At 39.3% G+C, this 22,187-nt stretch overlaps 1 protein-coding gene across 1 annotated transcript in view; it reads right to left on the bottom strand.

The window, feature by feature from the left end:
• Positions 1-22,187, bottom strand: part of GK5 (glycerol kinase 5) — a 145,464-nt gene that overhangs the window by 110,919 nt on the left and 12,358 nt on the right. The window contains exon 2 of the mRNA XM_090266346.1: positions 903-996. Within this exon, the coding sequence (XP_090122472.1) occupies positions 903-996 (94 nt within the window). The remainder of the gene's footprint in view (positions 1-902; positions 997-22,187) is intronic.

Raw genomic sequence — 22,187 nt, 5'->3', positions numbered from 1 at the left:
GCAGCCAGGAATGCACTTTGCATCAAGAGGCCACACAGAAAAAAATTTTTATTTTATAATAAAGGTTACTCAGTTGTAACACCTGCCAGCTGGAACTGTGTGTTGTAATTTTGTTTAAAACCCTCTGGTATTTTGTACATAACAGGAAATCAAATAGGCACTAGCTACAATCTGGAATAAAGAAGGAAGGTGAGACTTTAGACTGTGGCTGTAAAACAACCTAAAGCAGAGGACAGAGTTACTGTTTCCTTTCCTTGGGAAAGTGGTTCACTATAAACTGCCAACGTCCCCTGAAAAACACTGGGAAAGTGTTGTGAAAGAGAAACAGCAATATGGAGTTGATGTTGTCACGAGAGCAATCTAAAATGGAGACAGAAGGCCTCTAGGAAGCCTAGCTATCTCACACCCTCCACGTGAAACTGAACTTTTGAACTGGGCTAAACCAAACAGCTACATCCTGATATAGTTTCTAGAACTGGTTCTACATCACTGAACTCTCTGTTTAAAAATAAACTTTTCACCTAGCAATATACATAAGCAACTAATCATATATAGCATAGTGCAAGTCTGCTTACAAGCACCCATCACAGTTCTTTCAAAGCAACTTGTATAAGCCTTTTACACAAGACAGAAAAAGGTCCCTGTTTTCTGTCTTTATAAACTCTGTCCCTCTTTCATGTTTGGAACACAACTGGGGTTTCTAACCAAATGTATGTTTCTGACTCCCAAATAACACTTTGTTTGCCTTGCCATTCTTGGTCAAAACTGATTGACACCGTGACCCCCCCCCCTAAAATAGTATATGTATAATTATAACTTAGGAAACACAAAATTCTATAGACTCCTGAGGAAAACTCTTATTATGAATAAAATTTACTATTTTAATTTTTATATCCAGTTACCTTTGACAGATTCTTTTATTACAGCAACAAATTGAAGCCAGAGAATATCAGGATCAATTTCAATCCAGCCAATTTGAGGACAAAGACTTTCTACCTATGGAAATGAGAAGATTTAATAAAAATAACATTAGATCAAGTCACTAGTACCTAGGTCCTAGGATTACTGGTTAAAATCATTAACAATATGATTTTATGTATTATCTTATTTATTTTTATTGTTAAAGTGGAAAAAATATTTATACAAAATAAAAAAGAATGATTCCTCAAAATGACATTAGTTTTCTTTAGTTCATGAGTTTACAGAAGATTTTAGCTTTCTTTTTTATACCTCTATTTTCCAAGTTTATCTTTATTTTTTAAGTTTTCTATAATGAAGATGTGCTATTTTGTAATAAGAAAAAAGTCAGACCTTTAAAAAAGAAAAATTAACAAATAAAGTGCCAGGTTCTGGTTCAGACTGTGTTGGAGCAGGCATACTTCACCCTGTCCCTCCCACTAAACACAGATATAAAACCAGGAGAGAATGCATAGGCAGCTATCTGTGGACTCAAAAAAGTATATGGGACCAGGCAGAATGGGTTTGAAGACAAAAATTCAAGTACCACCCTGACAGGTATGGCTCAGTTGGTTGGGCCATGCCTGGATTGAGGGTTCTGCCACCAGTTGGGGTTGGGGTTGGGGTGCATACCAGCTCTCGATGTTTCTCACATCAATGTTTCTCTTTCTTTCTTTTTCACCCTCCCTTCCCTTCTCTCTACAAATAAATAAATAAAAATTTAAAAACAAAAGTAAAGCATTTGAGTACCACTGGACCAGCAGGAAGTTTCCTGTTTCTTCTGGTATCCCCTGGCCTGGACTTAAGGCAGCCTGAAAACCACAAGTGGATAACAGGATACAGTACAAACACAAAGAGAAGCATTCTTCTTTTGGCTAACACACAGAGGGAATGGGAAAAAGACCCATTTTTCTTTCCTTTTTTTCCCCTTTGCCCCCATGCCTTTGTACATAGGCTAACCTGTAGTGGTGGCTGCAGCAGTAACCATAAGCACCAGAAATACCGAGAGGGGTAGAACTTTCTCTCCAATTAAAGAAACTGAGGGTCAAAGCGGGTAAGGTGAGCGCCCACTGCTTTTTTCTCTCTGTGTGCTCCTTATGCCTAGCCCTACGTGTGGGCAGTGCTTGGCAGAGTAATGCAATGAAAGCTCCAGCTTTCTGGGGAAAGTACCAGGAAGATCTCAGAGAGGGAAAAGCTTGAGAAAGCTATTCCAGAAAGTTGTGTTTGAATTCCTAGGCTCACCTCGAAGCTGCATGTGTTAAACGTAATCCTAAACAGCATAGCAAAGATGTTAAGATCAAAACTAGGGTCAGAACACTTGACCACTGGGTGACACATGCACAGGGCATATTCAAATAGTACTGCCAAGATTTTGAAAACAGAACATTGAAACAAAAGTCCAAAGAAGGCAGGTCAGAATATTTAGCCTGAATCCAACTGTACTGCCTGCTAAAAGAAAATTATCAACATTCATCATAGGGTTTCCAGAAGATCCAGAGTCTTATGCCATGAAATTCAGAGTGCCCAGGATACAATCCAAAAGTCACAAGGCATATTTAAAAAAAACAGAAAAATCTCAACTCACATGGGAAATAATAATACATTCCAATGTCAAGATGGCACAGATATCTGATAAAGGCTTTAAAGCAGCTATTATTAAAGGTGCTCAAAGAAGTAAGGGCAAATTCTTTTGAAACAAATGGAAAGACGGAAAGTCTCAGCCAAGAAATAAAAGAAATGAAGAAAAACAAAATGAAATTTTTAGAATTAAAATACATAATAATTAACAGAATGGGAGAAAATGAGAGATGCTGCTCAAAGGGTACAAATTTTCAGTTATAAGATTAATAAGTTTTGAAGACCTAATATACAGCATAGTAACTGTAGCTGTTAATAATGTATTGTACACTTGAAATTTGCTAAGTAAGTAGTTCTCAACAAACACACACAAATGGTAATCTTGTGAGGTGATGTTATTTAGTTTGATTGTGATAATCATTTTTCAATGTAGAGTATACCAACATCACGTTGTACAATTTAAATATATACAATCTTTATTTGTCAATCATACCTCAATAAAGCCAAAAAAATAAATTTATAAAGAAAAACATAATAATTAAAATCAAAAATATACTGGATGGGCTCAACAGTAGAATGCAGATAGCTGAAGAAAGTCAATAAAGTTAAAGATGGATCAACAGAAATTATCTATTCTGAATAACAGAGAAAAAATATTGAAAAAATGAATAAAGCCTCAGGGATCTATGGAAAAAGAGCAAAAGGTCTAATATTTATGTCATCAGAGTCCCCAAAGAACAAAAGAAAGAGTTCCATACAGAAAAATATTACTTCATGGAAGTAATAGTGCTAAAAACTTTCCAAGTTCAGAGAGATTTCAAATCTGTATATTCTAGAAGCTGAGAAAACTCCTAACAGGAGTCATACACAGCCAGATTCAGCATAATTTAAATGACAAAAAACAAAACGAAGAAAAATTTGTAAGCAGCCAACCACAATGCATATATGAAACAATGATCCAAATGACTATAGATTTTTCATCAGAACCACAAGGGCCAAGAAAAAGTAGCTCAACATTTTTAAAGTGCTAAAAGAATTGTCATCCACAATTCTGTATCAAATTTCCTATACAATTTTTTGTAGACATAGACATAATGACTCTAAAATTTATATGGCATATCCAAAGAACTAAAATAGCCAAGAAATATTGAAAAGAATAAATTTGGAGGAATCAAACTACACAATTTCAAGACTTACTATAAAGCTATAATGACCAAACAGGTGTGCTACTAGCATAAAACAAATAGATCAATGGCACAAAATAAAGTGCAAAAATAGACCTATAAAAATATAGCTAATTAATTTTTGACAAATGTACAAAGCAATTCAATGGAGAAAATATAGCTTTTTCAACAGAGTTGGAACAATTACATATTCATGTGCAAAAAAATTAACTTCAACCTAAACCTTACATCTTACACAAAAATTAATTCATAATAGATAGCAGATCTAAATGTAAAAATGTAAAATGTTTAGAAGAAAACACAGGAGAATATCTTTGTGACTTGGGATTAGGTGAAGAGTTAGATATGACACCAAAAATATGATTCATAAAACAAAAATACTGATAAACTGGACTTCGTCAAAATTAACATTTGCTCTACAAGAGATACTATTAAGAAAATGAAAAGACAAAAGTACAGAGACTGATTGAAAAACACCTGCAAATCATATAACCAATATAGGAATCACACCCAGAATATATAAAGAAATCTCAAAATTCAACAGTAAGAAAACAAACAACACAATTAAAAATGGGCAAAAGACTTGATTGGGCACTTTACCAAAAAAAAGATATACAAATAGTAAATATGCACATGGAAATATCTGACACCATTAACCATTAGGAAAATGCAAATCAAAACCACAATGAAACACTACTACATCTATTAGGATGCATAAAACAAACACTAATAATATCAAGTGTTGGTGAAAATAAATGGAACTCCTATACATTGCTGGAGGGAATGAAAAATGGTATAGCCACTCTGGAAAAGTTTGGCATTTCTTGTTACAATAAATTAAACATTCACTTACTGTACAACTTAACAATCTCACACCTTGGTGTTTATCCTAAAGAAATGAAAACGTATATTCACATTAAAATCTACACAAAAATGTTGATAGTGGCCGTATTCAAAATCATCAGAAACTGGAAACAACCCAAATGTACTTCCATAGGTAAATGAATGTACTACTCAGAAATAAAAAGGAATGAATTATTGATACACACAACAACATGAACAAATCTCAAAGGAATGACGCTGAAAAAAAAGCCAGTTTCCAAAGTGTATTTACTGTATTGTCCCACTTAGATAATATTCTGAAAAAGGAAAAACTAGTCATAAAAAGTAGATCGGTAGCTATTAGACGTTAGGTACAGGAGGAGGGTATGACTACAAAGGAGTAGCACAAGGGAGTTTTCTGGGTTATCCATACGCATGTGCTAAAACTCACAGAATATATTCACCAAAAAAGTCAATTTTAGTGTATATTAATTTTAAAAATAAAAGGAATCTATGACTTCAGGTTAAAAATGATAGCTTGAACATAAATGTTTTATCTCCAATTCCTCTCAAGAATCAATTAAAATAAAAACATTAAAAAAAATAAAATAAAAATAAAATAAGATAAAAACATTAAAATAGTTTATGCAGAAGGACAATGAGAAGAGAGCAAGCACATTCAGACCAGGTTTTAATAAATGTTTTCAATATCAACACTCAGTGGATGCATGGTACATGGCTAAGCACAAAGGAGAAAACTGATACTTCACTCTGCTCAAATTACACCACGTAGTATGCTCAACCTCTGGCAGAGATTCTAGGGTACAGCCCTGAAAATTACAGGAACATCCAAAGGCTGGGATGCCAGATGGAGATGAACAAAGGATAGTTCAAAGTCTTTAGAAGCTCCAATGCCCTTCCTCCAGCCAGCTCACTGCCCTTCCCTAGCCAGGCAGAAGGTAAGACTTTTACTCTGGGGATGGGTAAAGGGTGAGGGTAAGGGGTAAAACAGAGAAGTTCTTTTTTTTTTTTAATATGTTTTATTAATTATGCTGTTACAGTTGTCCCAATTTCTTTTCCCTCTGCTCCCCTCCACCCAGTGACCCACTCCCTCCAGTTGTCCCTCCCTTTTAGTCCATGCCCATTGGTTGTGCATATAGTTCTTCTCAGCATCTTCCCGTCTACTCCACTCCTTCCTAGTATGCTTCTTAATTCCTGTACCATCTTCCTCCCTTTTTCCCCTTCCCCCTTTCCACTGACCTCCCCGCAATATGTTCCCCATACCTATAATTCTTTCTCCACTCTCGTTGCCTACTTAGTTTGCCTTCGTTTTGATTCCCTAGCTTCTGTTGTTGGTTGTTGTGATACAGTTTTCATTTTAACATTCATAGTTTTGATCATCCTTCTTCTAAACCAGTCCCTTTAACATCTCATATAACAGTGGTTTGGATCTAATGAACTCCTTCAGTTTTACTTTGTCCTGGAAGCATTTTCTCTGCCCTTCTATTCTGAATGACAGCTTCACTGGATAGAGTAATCGTGGCTGTAGGTTTTTGCTTTTCATTACTTTGAATATTTCTTGCCAGTCCCTTCTTGCTTGCAGTTTCTTTTGAGAAATCAGCTGATAGTCTTATTGGGACCCCTTTGTACATAATCCTTTTCTTCTCTCTTGCTGCTTTTAAGATTCTCTCTTTATCTTTAATTTTTGACATTTTGATTATAACGTGTCTTGGAGTGGTTCTCCCTGGGTCGAGTTTTTCTGGAACTCTCTGTGCTTCCTGGACATGTAAGTGTATTTCCTTCCTCAACTTCGGGAAGTTCTGCTTCATTATTTTTTTCACATAATTTTTCAATTTCTAGTTCTTCCTCTTCACCTTCTGGCAACCCTATAATTCAAATATTCATTGGCTTATAGCTGTCCCATAGGTTTCTGAGCCTCTCCTCACATTCCTCACTTTTTGTTTCCTCTTTCTGCATTGGTTGACTGTTCCTTCCCTATATTCTGATTTGTTGATTTGATCTCTGGTTTTTGTTTCCTCACCACTTGCCTCGTATGTGTTTTCGTTCATTTCAGCAGGGCTATCCTTCATTCCTTCCCCATCTTGTTCAGTATCTTTTGTTAATTCTGTAAGCTGCCTTATGACTATGGCTCTGAACTGAGTCTCAGAATGATTTTCTATTTGTTCATCAGTTAATTCCCATATTTGTTTTTTGGTTAGCTGTCTGATTGGTATTTCAATCATTATTCCTGCCATCCTGACCATTTTCATTTATCTTTCCTTCTTGGGCGGGGCTGTCACACCTCCTACACTATAGGGGGCAGAGCCCCATGCACTTGTCATTACCAGGCGACCCTTCTCACCACACTGTGGCACTTTGTGTGGGGGCTGGGGTCCAAGATGGATTCCTGCTGTTCACTCTCCACTGAGAGACCGGGAGCCTCCTCCTCTGTCCCCACGCCCTCCGGGCCTCAGAGACAATGGGGGTCTGCCTTCCCCAGCATTGGAATCGTGAGCTGACAGGTCTCGACTGCAGCCGGTACTGCTCCCCTGGCATTTCTCACAGTCCCGCCGCCCGTCGCTGCAGCTGCCATTGGCAGCACAGCTTGATCTCTCTGCCCCGGCTTCCCCTCCCCTACCCATCCAGACGAGAACCACTTGTTTATAACTTCATATGTTGGACTTCGTGTAGTTTTATTTTCTGGAACTTCTGGTTGTTTCTGGTTTTGCGGTAGTTGTAGTCCTTCTTAGTTGTGAAGGGAGATGGAGCATGTCAGTCTAAGCCTCCATCTTGGGCAGAAGTCTCCAGAAGTTCTTTACTTGCAAATTTACCAGATGTAGCTGAGTGGGGTAAGACATGGTACTGAAAATATGAACAGATAAGCAACCAAAGATCACCATTTAAGGAAAATCTCTAACATGTAAGAAAAGGCCTAAATAAGAAAGAAAGAAAAAAAGAAAAGAAACTCAGGAAACAGGGACAATGTGGAGAACATTAGGGTGATATAAAAAAAGAATCCAGTGAGTTCTAACAAAATCTATTCCCCTTTTATCAAATAATATTTTTGGTCTTTCTATGTAAGACTTTAATGACCATCAACTGTAAAGACTCAACAGCAATAAATACTTCCTAATCCCCAAAAAACTGAATGTAGATATCCCTGATTCAATCCTACAAACCTTCAGACTTGATGGTGGCACTACAATATTTCACTTCCCCCCACTCCACCAACAGCCCCAAACATATCACAATAGTGAAATCAAACCATACTAAAATTAGATCAAGAATATAGTCAATGCTAGGAAGAAAATTTGTTTGTTGATTAAAAACAGAAGATTTTTCCCAGAGTGTACAGAGGATACACATTATTGGCAATTACACTGTTTTCTTTGGTGTGGACTTTCTGTACTATTCTTTCAATCAAGATGTTATCTATCATGGTTTCATCACAATGGCATGCTGATCCAAAGGGAAACATTATAAACTTTCCCCACTTTGAAAAACTAAAAACATCAAATATTCACATGTGGGATTTTCAACTCTGAATACTATTTTAGAATGTGACACCAATATTTAAGAGTCCCTACAAAGATTTTTACTTATAATTGTTATTTTATCATTATTTTCATTACAGTACATACATTATTTTATTACATTCAGATGTACACACCAGTGATTATACATTACATAACTTACTAAGATCATCTCAAAAACCTCACCCATCTGACACCATATATAGTTATAAGAATATTATTGACCATATACCCTGTGCTGTACTTTACAGCCCCATGACTGCCCTGTAATAACCAATTTGTACTTCTTAATCACTTTTTCACCCATCCCCCAACACCCCTCCCATCTGGAAACCGGCAAAAACATTCCCTGCATCTGTGAGTTTGTATCTGTTCAGCTTGTTCATTTATTTTGTTTTTTAGATTCAATTGTTGATGGAGATATACTTATTACCATTTTATTGTTCATGCTTTTAATCTTTTTTTTCTTCTTTTTTAAAGAAGACCCTTTAAAATTTCATATAATACTGATGTATGGTGATGAACTCCTTTAGCTTTCTGTTGTTTAGGAACTTCTTTATCTGTTCTTCAGTTCTAACTGATAGCTTTGCTTGTTGTAGGTCCTTGCTTTTCATCACTTTGAATATTTCTTGCCAATCACTTCTGGCCTACAAAGTTTCTGTTGAGAAATCAGCTCAGTTTTATAGGAGCCTCTGCAGATAACTAATGGCTTTTCTCTTGCTGCTTTTAAGATTCTTGCTTTGTCTTTAACCTTGTACATTTTAACTATGATATGTCTTGGTGTGGGCTTCTTTAGATTTATCTTGTTTGGGAACTCTATGCACTTCCTGGACTTGTATGTTGATTTCCTTTATCAAGATAGGGAACTTTTCTGTGATTATTTTTTCATACAGTTTTTCAACTTCTTGCTTTCTCTCTTCCCCTCCCAGAATCCCCATAATGCTTGAAGTTGCCCCAAAGGTTCCTTAAACTACCCTCATTTTTTTTGGATTCTTTTTTCTTCTTGCTGTTCTCATTGGGTGTTTTTTGCTTCTTTACATTCCAAATTGCTGATTTGGTTCTTGGCTTCATCTGCTCTACTGCTGATTCCCTGTAAATTATTCTTCATTTCAGTTAGTGTATCTTTCATTTCTGACTAATCTTTTTTTATGCTGTTGAGGTCCTCGCTAAGTTCATTAAGCTTCCTTATCACCAGTGTTTTGAACTCTGTATCTAGTAGATTGCTTATCTCCATTTTGTTTACCAAATGGCCTCAGCCTGAGTGGAAGAAATTACCCTGCCCACAGGAATTAATCTGCCCCAGTCTCACTGATTAAGTCTGACAGCTGATCACAGATTGAATAAATTAACAACTAAAGGAGACAAAGGCAGTAGATCTCTGTAAATCTCCACTTTCTGCTTAGGCCCAAACTGCAACATGATCTGACACCACCAGGGGCAGATCCAAGAAGTGCAGATCAATCTAAGAAACAGAAACAAACATGAAGGGTCACAAAAAAGGGGAGGGGTGAGACAGAGAAACAAACCCCCATCAAAAGGAAAGTAGGAGTCCCCGGAAAGAGTGCTAAATGAAATAGAGGTAAGCAAACTATCAGACATGGAATTCAAAATATGGATTATAGGGGAGCTCGATGAGCTCAGCAAGCTCAAAGAAAACTACAAAGAACTCAAGGGAAACTACAAGGAACTTACTGAGAATTACACTAGCATTAAAAAGGACATAGAAGCTATCAAAGAGATCAAGGAGGAAATGAAGAATACAAATTCTGAACTAAAGAACACAGTAGAAGGAATCAAAAGCAGGCTAGAGGAAGCAGAAGATCGGGTCCGTGAGCTGGAAAACATGGGGAAAAATTCCCAGACAGTGCAACAAAATGAAAAAAGACTGAAAAAGAATGAAAAGATTTTAAGAGAGCTGCAGGACAACATGAAACATAATAACATCCTATCACAGGAATACCAGAACAAAAGGAAGAGAGGCAATGGAAAGAAAACCTCTTTGAAAAACTAATGACAGAAAACTTCCCTAACTTATGAGAGAAAAAGTCACACAAGTCCACGAAGCATGGAGGGTCCCAATCAAGATGAACCCCAACAGGCCCACCCCAAGACACATCATAATTAAAATGGCAAAACTCAAGGACAAAGAGAGAATCCTAAAAGCAGCAAAATAGAAACAGCTAACAACATACAAGGAAGCTCTGATAAGGCTATCATCAGATTTCTTGAACAGAAAAACTACAAGCCAGAGGGGAATGGCAAATAATATTTCAAGCAATGAAAAACAAAAGTCTACAACCAAGACTGCTCTACCCAGCAAGGCTCTCATTCAAAATGCAAGGTGAAATAAGGAGTTTCCCAGACAAAAGAAGGCTAAAACAATACATCTCCACCATTGCAAGAGATGTTAAAGGGTCTGCTTTAAGAAGATGGAGAAACAGAGAAAGACACAGAGGAACAGAGGTACAAAGGGGGAAAATGACAATGAATAAGTACCTATCAATAATAACCTTAAATGTAAATGGATTAAATGCATCAATCAGAAGACATAGGGTAGCGGAATGGATTAGAAAACATGATCCACATATATGCTGTCTACAAGAGACCCATCTCAGAACCAAAGATCTACACAGACTGAAAATGAAAGGATAGAAATAATGTTTCAAGCAAATGGACATGAAAAAAAAAGCTGGGGTAGCAATACTTATATCAGACAAAACAGATTTCACAGCAAAGGTCATAAAAGACACAAAGAAGAATATTTCATAATACTTAAGGGAACAATCCATCAAGAACATATAACCCTTGTAAACATATATGCACCCAAATATATAAGGAGATTCCTGAAGGACTTCAAGAAGGATATAGACAGCAACACACTCATAGTAGGAGACTTTAACATCTCATTGTCAACAATGGACAGATCTTCAAAGCAAAGAAACACCAAAGACATTGAAGCTTTGAACAACGCTCTATATCAAATGGACTTAATTGATATATATATAGAGCTTTTCACCCCAAAGAAGCAAAATATACATTCTCTTCAAGTGTACATGGGGCATTTTTAAAGATAGACCACATGGTAGGACACAAAACAAGCCTCAACAAATTCAAGAAAACTGAAATTATATCAAGCATCTTCGAGATCACAATGCCTTAAAACTGGAAATCAACCTCAAGAAAAATGCAAAGACATTCAAACTCATGGAAACTGAATTACATGCTATTAAATAATGAATGGGTTAACAATGACATCAAGGAAGAAATCAAAAAGTTTCTGGAAACAAATTATAATAAACACACAACAGCCTAAAACCTAGGAGACACAGCGAAGGCAGTTCTGAGAGGAAAGTTCACAGCAATACAGGCCTACCTAAAAAAGCTAGAAGAATCTCAAATAAAAAAGCTAATCCTACAGCTACAAGAACTAGAGGAACAGCAACAAAAGCTCAGAGCGAGTAAAAGGAAGAAAATCATCAAGATCAGAGCAGAATTAAAAGACATAGAGACTAAACAAACAATTCAAATGATCAATAAAACCAGGAATTGGTTCTCTGAAAAGATAAACAAAATGAAGAAGCCTTTAACAAGGCTCATCAAGAAAAAAAGAGAGAAGACCCAAATAAACAAAATCAGAAACAAAAGAGGAAAAATCAAAACTGATACAACAGAAATACAAAGGATTGTAAGAAATTACTATGAACAACTGTATCACAAGAAATTTGACAATGTAGATGAAAAGGACAAATTTCTGGAAACATATAATTTTCCAAAATTGAATCAAGGAGAAGCAGAAAGCCTGAATACACCAATAACTAGTGAAATTGAAGCACTAAACAAAAATCTCCAGGCACACAAAAGCCATGGATCAGATGGCTTCATAGGTGAATTTTACAAAACATTTAGAGAAGAACTAACTCCTATCCTTCTCAAACTATTCCAAAAAATCCAAGAACAGGGAAGATTCCCAAACTCTTTCTATGAAGCCAGTATTACCCTAATTCCAAAACCAGGTCAAGACACAACAATAAAAATAAAAATAAAAAACTACAGGCCAATATCGCTGATGAACATAGATGCTAAAATCCTCAACAAAACATTGGCAAACCGGATCCAGCAACACATTAAAAAGATCATACAACATGATCGAGTGGGATTCATCCCAGGGAAGCAAGGATGGTTTAATATTCACAAATCAATTAACGTAATACACCACATAAACAAAATGAAAGACAAAAACCACACGATGATATCAATAGATGCTAAAAAGCATTTGATAAAGTACAACACCCATTTATGATGAAAACACTTAGCAAAATGGGAATAGAGGGAACATACCACAACATAGTAGAGCCATATACAAGAAACCTGAAGCCAACATCACACTCAATGGACAAAAAATGAAAGCATTCCCCCTAACATCAAGAACAAGACAAGGATGGCCACTCTCTCCACTCCTATTCAACATAGACTTGAAAGTTCTAGCCACAGCAATCAGACCAGAAAAAGAAATAAAAGGCATCTAAATTGGAAAAGAGGAAGTAAAACTATCACTATTTGCAGATGACATGATAGTGTACAGAGAAAACCCTATAGACTCCACAAAAAAAGTACTCGACCTATTAAGTAAATCTGGCACAATAGCAGGGTACAAAGTAAATATTCAGGAATCGAAGATAATTTGTACATCAACAATGAAATATCAGAGATAGAAGCTAGAAAAAAATCCTGTTTACTACAGCAATAAGAATAATAAAGTACCTAGGAATAAACTTAACCAAGGAAGTAAAAGATCTGTACTAGAAACACTATATAACACTGAAGAAGGAAATTAAGGAAGATACAAATACAGTAAATGGAAGCACATACTGTGTTCATGAATTGGAAAAATTAACATCATTAAAATGTCTATACTACCCAAAGCAATTTACAGATTCAATGCAATCCCTACTAAAATGCCAGTGACATATTTCACAGACCTAGAACAAATATTTCAAAAATGTATATGGAACCAAAAAGGACCCCGAAGCCTCAGCAATCTTGAGAAAAAAGAACGAAGTAGGAAGAAACACAATACCTGATATCAAACTATATTACAAGGCCACAGTAATCAAAACAGTCTGGTACTGGCATAAGAACAGACATATAGCTCAATGGAACAGAATAGAGAGCCCAGAATAAACCCAGGTCTCTATGGTCAACTATTATTTGACAAAGAGGGAAAGAACATAAAATGGAGGAAAAGAGTCACTTCAACAAATGGTGCTGGGAGAACTGGACAGGGACATGCAAAAAAATGAAACTAGACCACCAACTTACACCATACACCAGAATAAACTCAAGATGGATCAAAGACTTAAATGTAAGCTGTGACACCATAAAAGTCCGAGAGGAAAACATAGGCAGGAAAATTTCAGATATTCCACGTAGCAGTATTTTCACTGATATATCTCCTAGGGCAAGGGAAATAAAGGAAAGAATAAACCAATGGGACTACATCAAACTAAAAAGTTTGTGCTCAGCAAAAGAAACCATCAGCAAGATGAAAAGGGAACCAATTGTATGGGAAAATATATTTGCCAATGATACCTCAGACAAGGGATTGATCTCCAAAATATATAAAGAACTTACACAACACAACACCAGGAAGACAGAAAATCCAATTTAAAAAACAAACAAAGGACCTGAATAGACACTTCTCCAAAGAGGACAAACAGGGGGTCCATAGGCATATGACAGAATGCTCAACATCACTAGCCATCAGAGAGATGCAAATAAAAACCACAATGAGATACCGCTTTACACCTGTCAGAAAGGCCATCATCAACAAATCAACAAACAACAAGTGCTGGCTGGATGTGGAGAAAAGGGAACCCTAGTGCACTGTTGGTGGGAATGCAGACTGGTGCAGCCACTATGGAAAACAGTATAGAATTTCCTCAAAAAACTAAAAATGGAACTGCCTTTTGATCCAACAATTCCATTGCTAGGATTATACCCGAAGAATCCTGAAACCCCAATTCAAAAGAACCTATGCACCCCTATGTTCATAGCAGTGCTATTTACCATAGCCAAGTGCTGGAAACAGCCTAAGTGCCCATCCATAGATGACTGGATCAAAAAACTGTGGTACATTTACACAATGGAATACTATGCAGCAGAAAGAAAGAAGGAACTCTTACCATTTGCGACAACATGGATGGAACTAGAAAATTATGCTTAGTAAAGTAAGCCAGGCAACGAAAGACAAATACCATATGATATCACCTAATACAGGAAACTAATGAACAACACAAACAAATGAGCAAAACTGAACCAGAGGTATGCAAACAAGGAGCAGACTAACACTGACAAAGGGGTAGCGGGGAGGGAGAAAAGAGGGGTAAAAAGGGAAAAGGTCTTGTCAAGGAACTAGTATAAATGACCCACGGACATGGACAATGGGGTGGGGATTGACAGTGGGAGAAGGGGTGGGCGGGCTGGGGGGAAGCAATGGGGGGAAAGTGGGACAACTGTAATACAAAAACAATTTTTAAAAAAAATTTTTTAAAGAGGAAAAAAAAAAAAGAAACAGTCACGTCCAGAGTGCTAGAAGGGAGAGAAATGTAAAAAGGAGCTAGTCTTTCCTATGGTGTGCACGCTAATAATTAGATCAGATATGTTGGCTGCAGAGGTCCCCGCTGAGGAGCAAGGAGTTCCAGCCCTACACCAGAGTACCAGTTCTGGGAAGAAGAGTCCCCACAACATCTGGTTGTGAAAATCAGTGGGCATTCCATTCAGATAAGATGAGGGCTGCTGTAGATTCAAGTGTCCTAGTAAACAGCCCCAGCACAGACTCACTTGCCACCAAACATTCACCCTAAGCTCCAACAGAGACAGCAGCTCAAAAAGTACCAAGGACATATGGGGAAAAACTGAATTGTCTGGCTTCAGGGCAAGGACTAGAAAAGTAGCTCCCTTATGGATAGAGGTGCAAGTAGGTACCATTGTTTCTTAGTTGAGCCTTCCCACCACCTAGCCTACAGGCACAGGCAAGTGCCAAATCTGAGTTTCCATCAACTTGGCTAACACTGTTTGCCCCACCCACGTGATTCCATGAGATCCCACCCCACCCAAGTTACACACCAGCCTTAACCTCTTTCAGGGGATATTCCTCACAAACAGCTGACCTTGGACTAGGCTGCAGACACTCCTATAATCTCTAAAAGGTCCAAAAACCCCAAAGAAGCAGCAAGTGACCTCAGCATGCCCTATATCTTTTTTTCTTTTAATTTTTAAAAATTGATTTTAAAGACAGGAGAGAGATATAAACGTCGATGAGAGAGAGAGAAACACCAATCAGTTACCTCCCATATGCGCGCCATGTGGGGATCAAACTTGCAGCCTAGGCATGTGCCCTGAACAGGTATCGAATTCACAACACTTTGGTGTACAGGACAATGTTCCAACCAGCTGAGCCACCCAGCCAGGGCTGCCCTATACTGTAGGGGACTGCCCTGCATGGGTTCGGGAATTATAGCCCAGCCGCAAGGTAGGCCACCCCCCCAGGAGGCCTGTGAGTCTTGACTGGAAGACCGGGAAGGCTGAAGACGACATGACCCGAAGGCCCATTCAGGGGGGTCCAGTGGGAATTGGATTTAAAGAATGAATATTCTGCTTTGAAGCTTGCTCTGTTTTTCTCATCTCTTAAGTTAGCTATAGACCCTGTGTAACATCAAGTGCCCATAAGATGTATTCACTTGATGTCCATATGGTGCCATATGGTGAACTGTGTCCCAGAATGCTCACTGTGTTCCTGACATTGTTATTAGTAACCAGTGATTAACAGTAATCCAAGCATTTGAAATTGATTGATGATTTGTGTATCTTGACTGTGTATCCCCTGTATACCCTTCTCAATAAAAGGAGCTTGGAAGGCTGGATCGGGGCTTTTCTTCCCTAGAGAGATCAGCCACCTTTCCTCCTCCCAGACAAAATACAGTGTCTGGGTTACTTATTGTCTCTCATCTGTGATCCTGAGACCACTGCTAGACATTGAATTTCCACCAAGCCAAGAGCGTTGGGGGCAACCCACCTCACTATACCTCTTTCTAAGCAGCCTCGAGCCCAGCACTAGTGTTAGCTGGCCTCAGTTTGCTGCATAGTCCCACCCAGGTGCCTCCAAGCCCAGCACAGGAAACTACCACCAGCAAGTCAATCTGTAGCTCCTACCAGGTGAACCTCTCCTGAGCACAAGCAGTGGAAAAACTTGGCCTGCACCAGACTAACTCCCAGGAGGACCCAGAATCAACACACGTGGTGGCTGGCTGAAGACAACACCACCCAAATAGCTCTACAAACAACGAACCCAAAGGGTGGGCTCAGCAGGCAACAGAACTCCACTCAAGCAAACCCAGCTCCATTGGGTCCACCGCCAACCAAAAGTTCATCTTCTAGTCACAGTCAATCCTCAAAGCCAGTCAGCCTGAAGACCAATGCCACACACTGATGTGACAACAGCAACAAGGCTCAACTACAACAGGAAGGCACATGCAACTCCCAACGGACAAACCTGGAGTGGTCAGCTCAGGTGAAGACTGAGACTATGCTACTGTGCCCCACAGGACACCTACTACATAAGGCCACGCTGCCAAGACTGGGAGACGTAGGAGATCTACCTAATACACAGAGACAAACACAGGGAGGCAGCCAACGTGAAGAGACAAAGAGGCATGTCCCAAATGAAAGAACAGGATAAAACTCCAGAAAAAGAACTAAGTAATATGGAGGCAAGAAATCTACCAGATGCATAATTCAAAACACTGGTTAAATGATGCTCAATGAACTTAGGAGTAGAATAGATGAACTCAGTGAGATCTTACACAGGAACAGAAATCATTAAAAAAAGTCATAAATTAAGAATACAATAATTGAAATGAAGCATACATGAGATGGAATCAACAGCAGCTTAGGTGAAGCAGAGTACTGAATCAGCAATTTAAAAGACGAGATAGCAAAAAAAACAATCAATCAGAATAGCAAAAAGAAAAAATAATTTTTTTAAATGAGGGTGCTTAAGTGACTTCTGGGACAACATTAAGTGTAAAAACACTTGCATCATAAGGGTGCCATAGGAAGAAGAAAGAGAGCCAAAAATTAAGAAACTATTTGAAGAAATAATGATTGACAACTTCCATAACCTGGCAGAGAAAATAGACACACATGTCCAGGAAGCACAGAGAGACTTAAGCAAGATGAACCCAAAGAGGCCCACACTAAGACACATTATAATTAAAATGCCAAAGGTTAAAGACAGAGGCTCTTAAAAAAACAAGAGGAAAACAGTTATCTACAAAGGAGCTCCCATAAGACTGTTCCCTGATTTCTCAAAAGCAACTTTGCAGGCCAGAAAGGAATGGCACAAAAAAATTCAAACTGATAAAAAGCAAGGACCTAAAATGAAAATTACTCTGTCCAGCAAAGCTATCATTTAGAATTGAAGAACAGATAAGGAACTTCCCAAACATGAATAGCTACCTGAGTTCCTTAACAAGAAATGTTAAAAAGACTTCCTTAAGAAGAAAAAATGATAAAATATATGAATAATAAAATGTAACAATTAAAACCTATCAATAATTAATTTTAATGTGAATGGATAAAATATTCCAACTAAAAGACATAAAGTGGCTAAACGGAGAAAATACAAGACATATATATATGTGCTGTCTATAGGAGACCAACTTCAGATCACAAGTAAAGAGACAGAAAAAGTATTTCATGCAAATGGACATTTTTTTAAAGTTGAGATAGCTATACTTATATCAAACAAAATAGACTTTAAAACAAAGGCTACAGTAAGAGACAAAAAAGGACATTACATAATAAAGAAATCAATCCAAGAAAAAGATACGAGTCTGTCCAGAAAATGTCAAGCCATTGTTAATATAATGAGAACAGTTTGCACAACATTCATGTAACCTGGAAGCCAAGGAGAGTGGACTGGAATGCACATGCATGAACAAAGACAACTTCACTGTATTGTCAGTGCAGGCCATAGACACCACTGAGTGAGCATGTGTACTGTGTGTGACCATCATATTCAAAATGACTAAGTGAGGGGGAGGGGAAGATGGCCGCGGAGTAGGGATAGTGTTTTCAGCTCGCTCCTGTTAGGGAGAGACTCCAGGAACGAATGCGAAGAGGAGTGACTGAGTGAGTGTGGATCTCCGATAGCGTGAACAGGGAGGAGAGCGTGGGAGCAGCGTGGAGGGGGGTGGAGGGGTTTGCCACACACTGCAGGCTGAGTCATTCCGAGACTCCGTGCGTTTGCAGTATCAAGCCAGAGAGCTCACTAGCCCGGAGTGAATTCTTGCAGGGAGTTAGGGAGAGGATTTGGCCGAAAAAGCCAGAGGAGGGAGAGAACAGTGAACAACCAGGACTGGGAGAAACTGTGATCTGAGTCTAGAGGGAAACCTCCTCAGCTCCAACCTCTGACCGAAAGCTCGGCATCCCGGGCGCGCCCAGCACTTGCACTAGGGCCCTACAGAACAAAGGGACAGATTTGGGGCAAGGAGACCGGCTGCACAGAAAGGCTGCTGCGGAACTCCAGACTGGGGAGAACTGCTGAGCAATCGCGCTAGAATCCCACAGAACAAAAGGCCGGTTTGGGGCTAGGAGAGAAATAGGACGCGCAAGGTGTGTAAGTAGGGAAGAGAGCGGAGGCGGTGGTTCTGGAGTGGAGATGGTTTTAGGGCAGGGAAAGGGGCCCCGCAGGGAAAGGCTGCTGCGGAGCTCCAGACTGGGGGAGAACTCCTGGGTAGGACAGCGCTGTGCTGACTGACCACACTAAAATCCTGCAGAACAAAGGGACGGTGCTGGGGCAGGGAGGGAGATAGAGCGTGCAGGCCTATAGACAGGGAAGCCAGCGGAAGCGGTAGCTCGGAATAGAGACAGTTTTGGGGCAAGGGGAAGAGCCCACGCGGGAAAGCCACTGCAGAGCTCCAGACTAGGGGAGAGGCCCTAGGCAGGAAAGTGCCACTGGGCCCGGTGCTTTGACCGACTGTGCCAGAGTCCTGCAGAACAAAGGGACGGTCTTGAGACAGGGAGAGAGGTAGGGTGCGCAGGCATATAGACAGGGAAGAGAGCAGAAGCTGTAGCCTGGGAATAGAGACACGGCTGGAGGCAGGGCGGGGATTGCTGGCAGGCACAGGCTGGACCAACAGGGGGAAGGAGTGGCTGGACAAGCCTGAGGAGGGCTGAGGGCACCTCAGGAGGGGACAACTGAACGCAGCTCACAGCAGAGCGGCGGTAGGCCCACGAAAAAAAGACTAGCAATCCCAGAATCAAACAGAACCCTCCCACAGCCAGCCAAACAACCAGAAAAGATTTGAAACTCATGGAATTTTGAATAGGAGCGGACTCAGGAAGGAAGGAAGGAAAAACAAAAAAACAAACAAACCAAAATACCCAGAGACTGTGCCTAAAAGTTGAATTGAGTTAAAATCCTCTCATTCTTTAACTGCCCCCCCGTCCTTTCTTATTCTCTCTCCTTTTCTCCCTTCCTCTTCCCTCCCTTCTCTCCCCTTAGCATGTCTCCCCTGCATCCTATTCTCAGTTAATTTTTTAATTTTGAGTTCTCTCCCTTTCTCTCTCTCTCCTTTCTCTGTGCTAAGCACTTTCAATTTTATTAAATTTCTTTCTTTATTTTGTCCCCTTCAGTCTACATTCGTTTTTCTTTCCTCCCTTGCCCTTATTTTCCTTCTCTCCCTATAAATATTCTCTCTCTCTTTCTTTCTCTCTCCTTATTCCACTTTATATTCTAATCTTTTAATATTAAAATTATAATTCTAATCTATCCCCCTCTCCCTTCACCCTCCCATTCTTACCCCTTCTCTCTTTCCACCCCATCCCCTCACTTCTTTCTCTCCCTCTTGTATTTCCCTCCTTCATCCTATCTTTTGTCAACTCTTCAATTTCAATCTTTCCCTCTCTAATATCTCCTCTTCCTCCTGATATCCTTCCCTCCTCTGTGTTCTTTCCCTCCCCCATCCTCTTGCTTTCCCATCTATTATTCCTCTATATATTCTCTCTTTCTCTCTATCTTGCAATTTTATATCATGTTTTAATCTCCTAATCTTTTTTATTATATATATTTTTTAAATAATAAATCAGTCCCCCTTCCTCCCCTTCTTCTTGCGTTCTTTCTCCTACCCTTCTCGTCTATACTTTCTCTTTCTCTTTCCTCTCTCCCTTCCTGTCTTGCTATTTTCTACTCTGTATTTTTATTCTTGAAAAATTCTTTCGCAATCTGTTTCCTACCTTCTAACCTCCTCAGCCCTCTCTTTCAATTTCTGGCTGTCTGTCTGCCTGGATGTCTGTTGTGTCTATCCTCCCTCCCACACTAATCATATAGCATATACCGATTATATAATCCTAATACTATACACTTCCACTTTCTCACTCCACACTGTAACCCTCTCCTCCTTTTCAAACATACAGTGTAAATGTTAATTGCTGTCTTACATAACCTTGATCCCAATTGCTAATATTATTACTCTATCAACTTCCAGCTCAAGAATTACCCTTCCTTCATTTAAAACAACGCTTACCTGTTTCTCCTACGAAATAAGAGTCCCAATATCTCCACAAGTATATTAATATGGGCTCATTTGTAGCCTATAGCGAGATTGTAGTTGGGGGAGATATTGGAGGGTGTGGGTTTCTTGCCTAGGTTGTGTGATTAGGTTTTAGCAGCACCTCCACAAAAGATCTCAAGACAAGGTGGGCAGAGTGACTCTCAATCATCTAACCAGAGAAAAAGATCCACCAAAGACTAGCTGAAATACAACCAGACAGATTAAAGAAATAACATCAAGGACAACACAGACGAAGATCCAAGAGGGTGGAGGAGTAAGTGGAAGCTACACTAACCTCCTCCCAGGACCAGCCAGTGTTGACTCAGCCCCAGTACAGCAGACAGACCATTCCTCTCCAAGTGGCGTCAGCCTGAGGGAAAATAAAAGCCCTGCCTACAGGAATTAAGCTGCCACATCCACGGTCCTTAAGCCCAACGGCTAATCACAGATTGAGTAGATTAACAACTAAAGAAGAGAGACAAAGGCAGTAGATCACTGGAAGTCTCCAATAGGCTGCCTAGGGACAGTTTGGTACATGACTGACACTACCAGAGGCAGATCCAGGAAGAGCAGATCATTCTAAGAAGCACCAACAAACAATAGGAATCACAAAAGTGGGGAGACAGAGAAACAACCCCCCATCAAAAGGAAAGGTAGAATCCCCAGAGAGAGTGCTAAATGAAATAGAGGGAAGCAAAATATCAGATACAGAATTCAAAACATGGATTATGGAGAACCTGAATGAGCTCAGAGGAAACTACAAAGAACTCCAGGGAAACTACAAGGAACTCCAGAAAAACTACAAGAAACTTACTGAAAATTACACCAGCATGAAAAAGGACATAGAAACTATCAATAAGAGCCAGGAGGAAATGAAGAATACGATCTCTGAATTGAAGAACACAGTAGAAGGAATTAAAAGCAGGCTAGAGGAAGCAGAAGATCAGATCAGCGAGCTGGAGGAGAACGTACACAAAAACACCCAGACAATGCAACAAAATGAAAAAAGACTGAACAAGACTGAAGAGGTTCTAAGACAGCTGCAGGACAACATGAAATGTAATAATATCCGTATCATAGGAATTCCAGAAGGAGAAGAGCAAGGGATAGAAAACCTCTTTGAAAAACTAATGACAGAAAACTTCCCTCACATGAGGAGAGAAAGAGTCACGCAAATCCAGGAGGCACAGAGGGTCCCAATGAAGATGAACCCAAACAGGCCCACCTCAAGACACATCATAATTAAAATGGCAACATTCAAAGACAAAGAGAGAATCCTAAAAGCAGCAAGAGAGAAACAACTAATAACATACAAGGGAGCTCCAATAAGGCTATCCTCAGATTTCTCAGCAGAAACACTACAAGCCAGAAGGGAATGGCAAAAAACATTCCAAGCAATGACAAACAAAGGCCTACAACCTAGAATACTCTACCCAGCAAAGCTCTCATTCAAAATGAAGGGTGAAATACGGAGCTTCCAAGACAAAAGAAGGCTAAAA

This window comes from Furipterus horrens, unplaced genomic scaffold, assembly GCF_987537825.1.
Source record: "Furipterus horrens unplaced genomic scaffold, mFurHor1.1.pri manual_scaffold_1, whole genome shotgun sequence".
NCBI lineage: Eukaryota > Metazoa > Chordata > Mammalia > Chiroptera > Furipteridae > Furipterus > Furipterus horrens.
The sequence above is the reverse complement of the archived record's forward strand: the minus strand, read 5'-3'. Positions and strand labels throughout refer to the sequence as shown.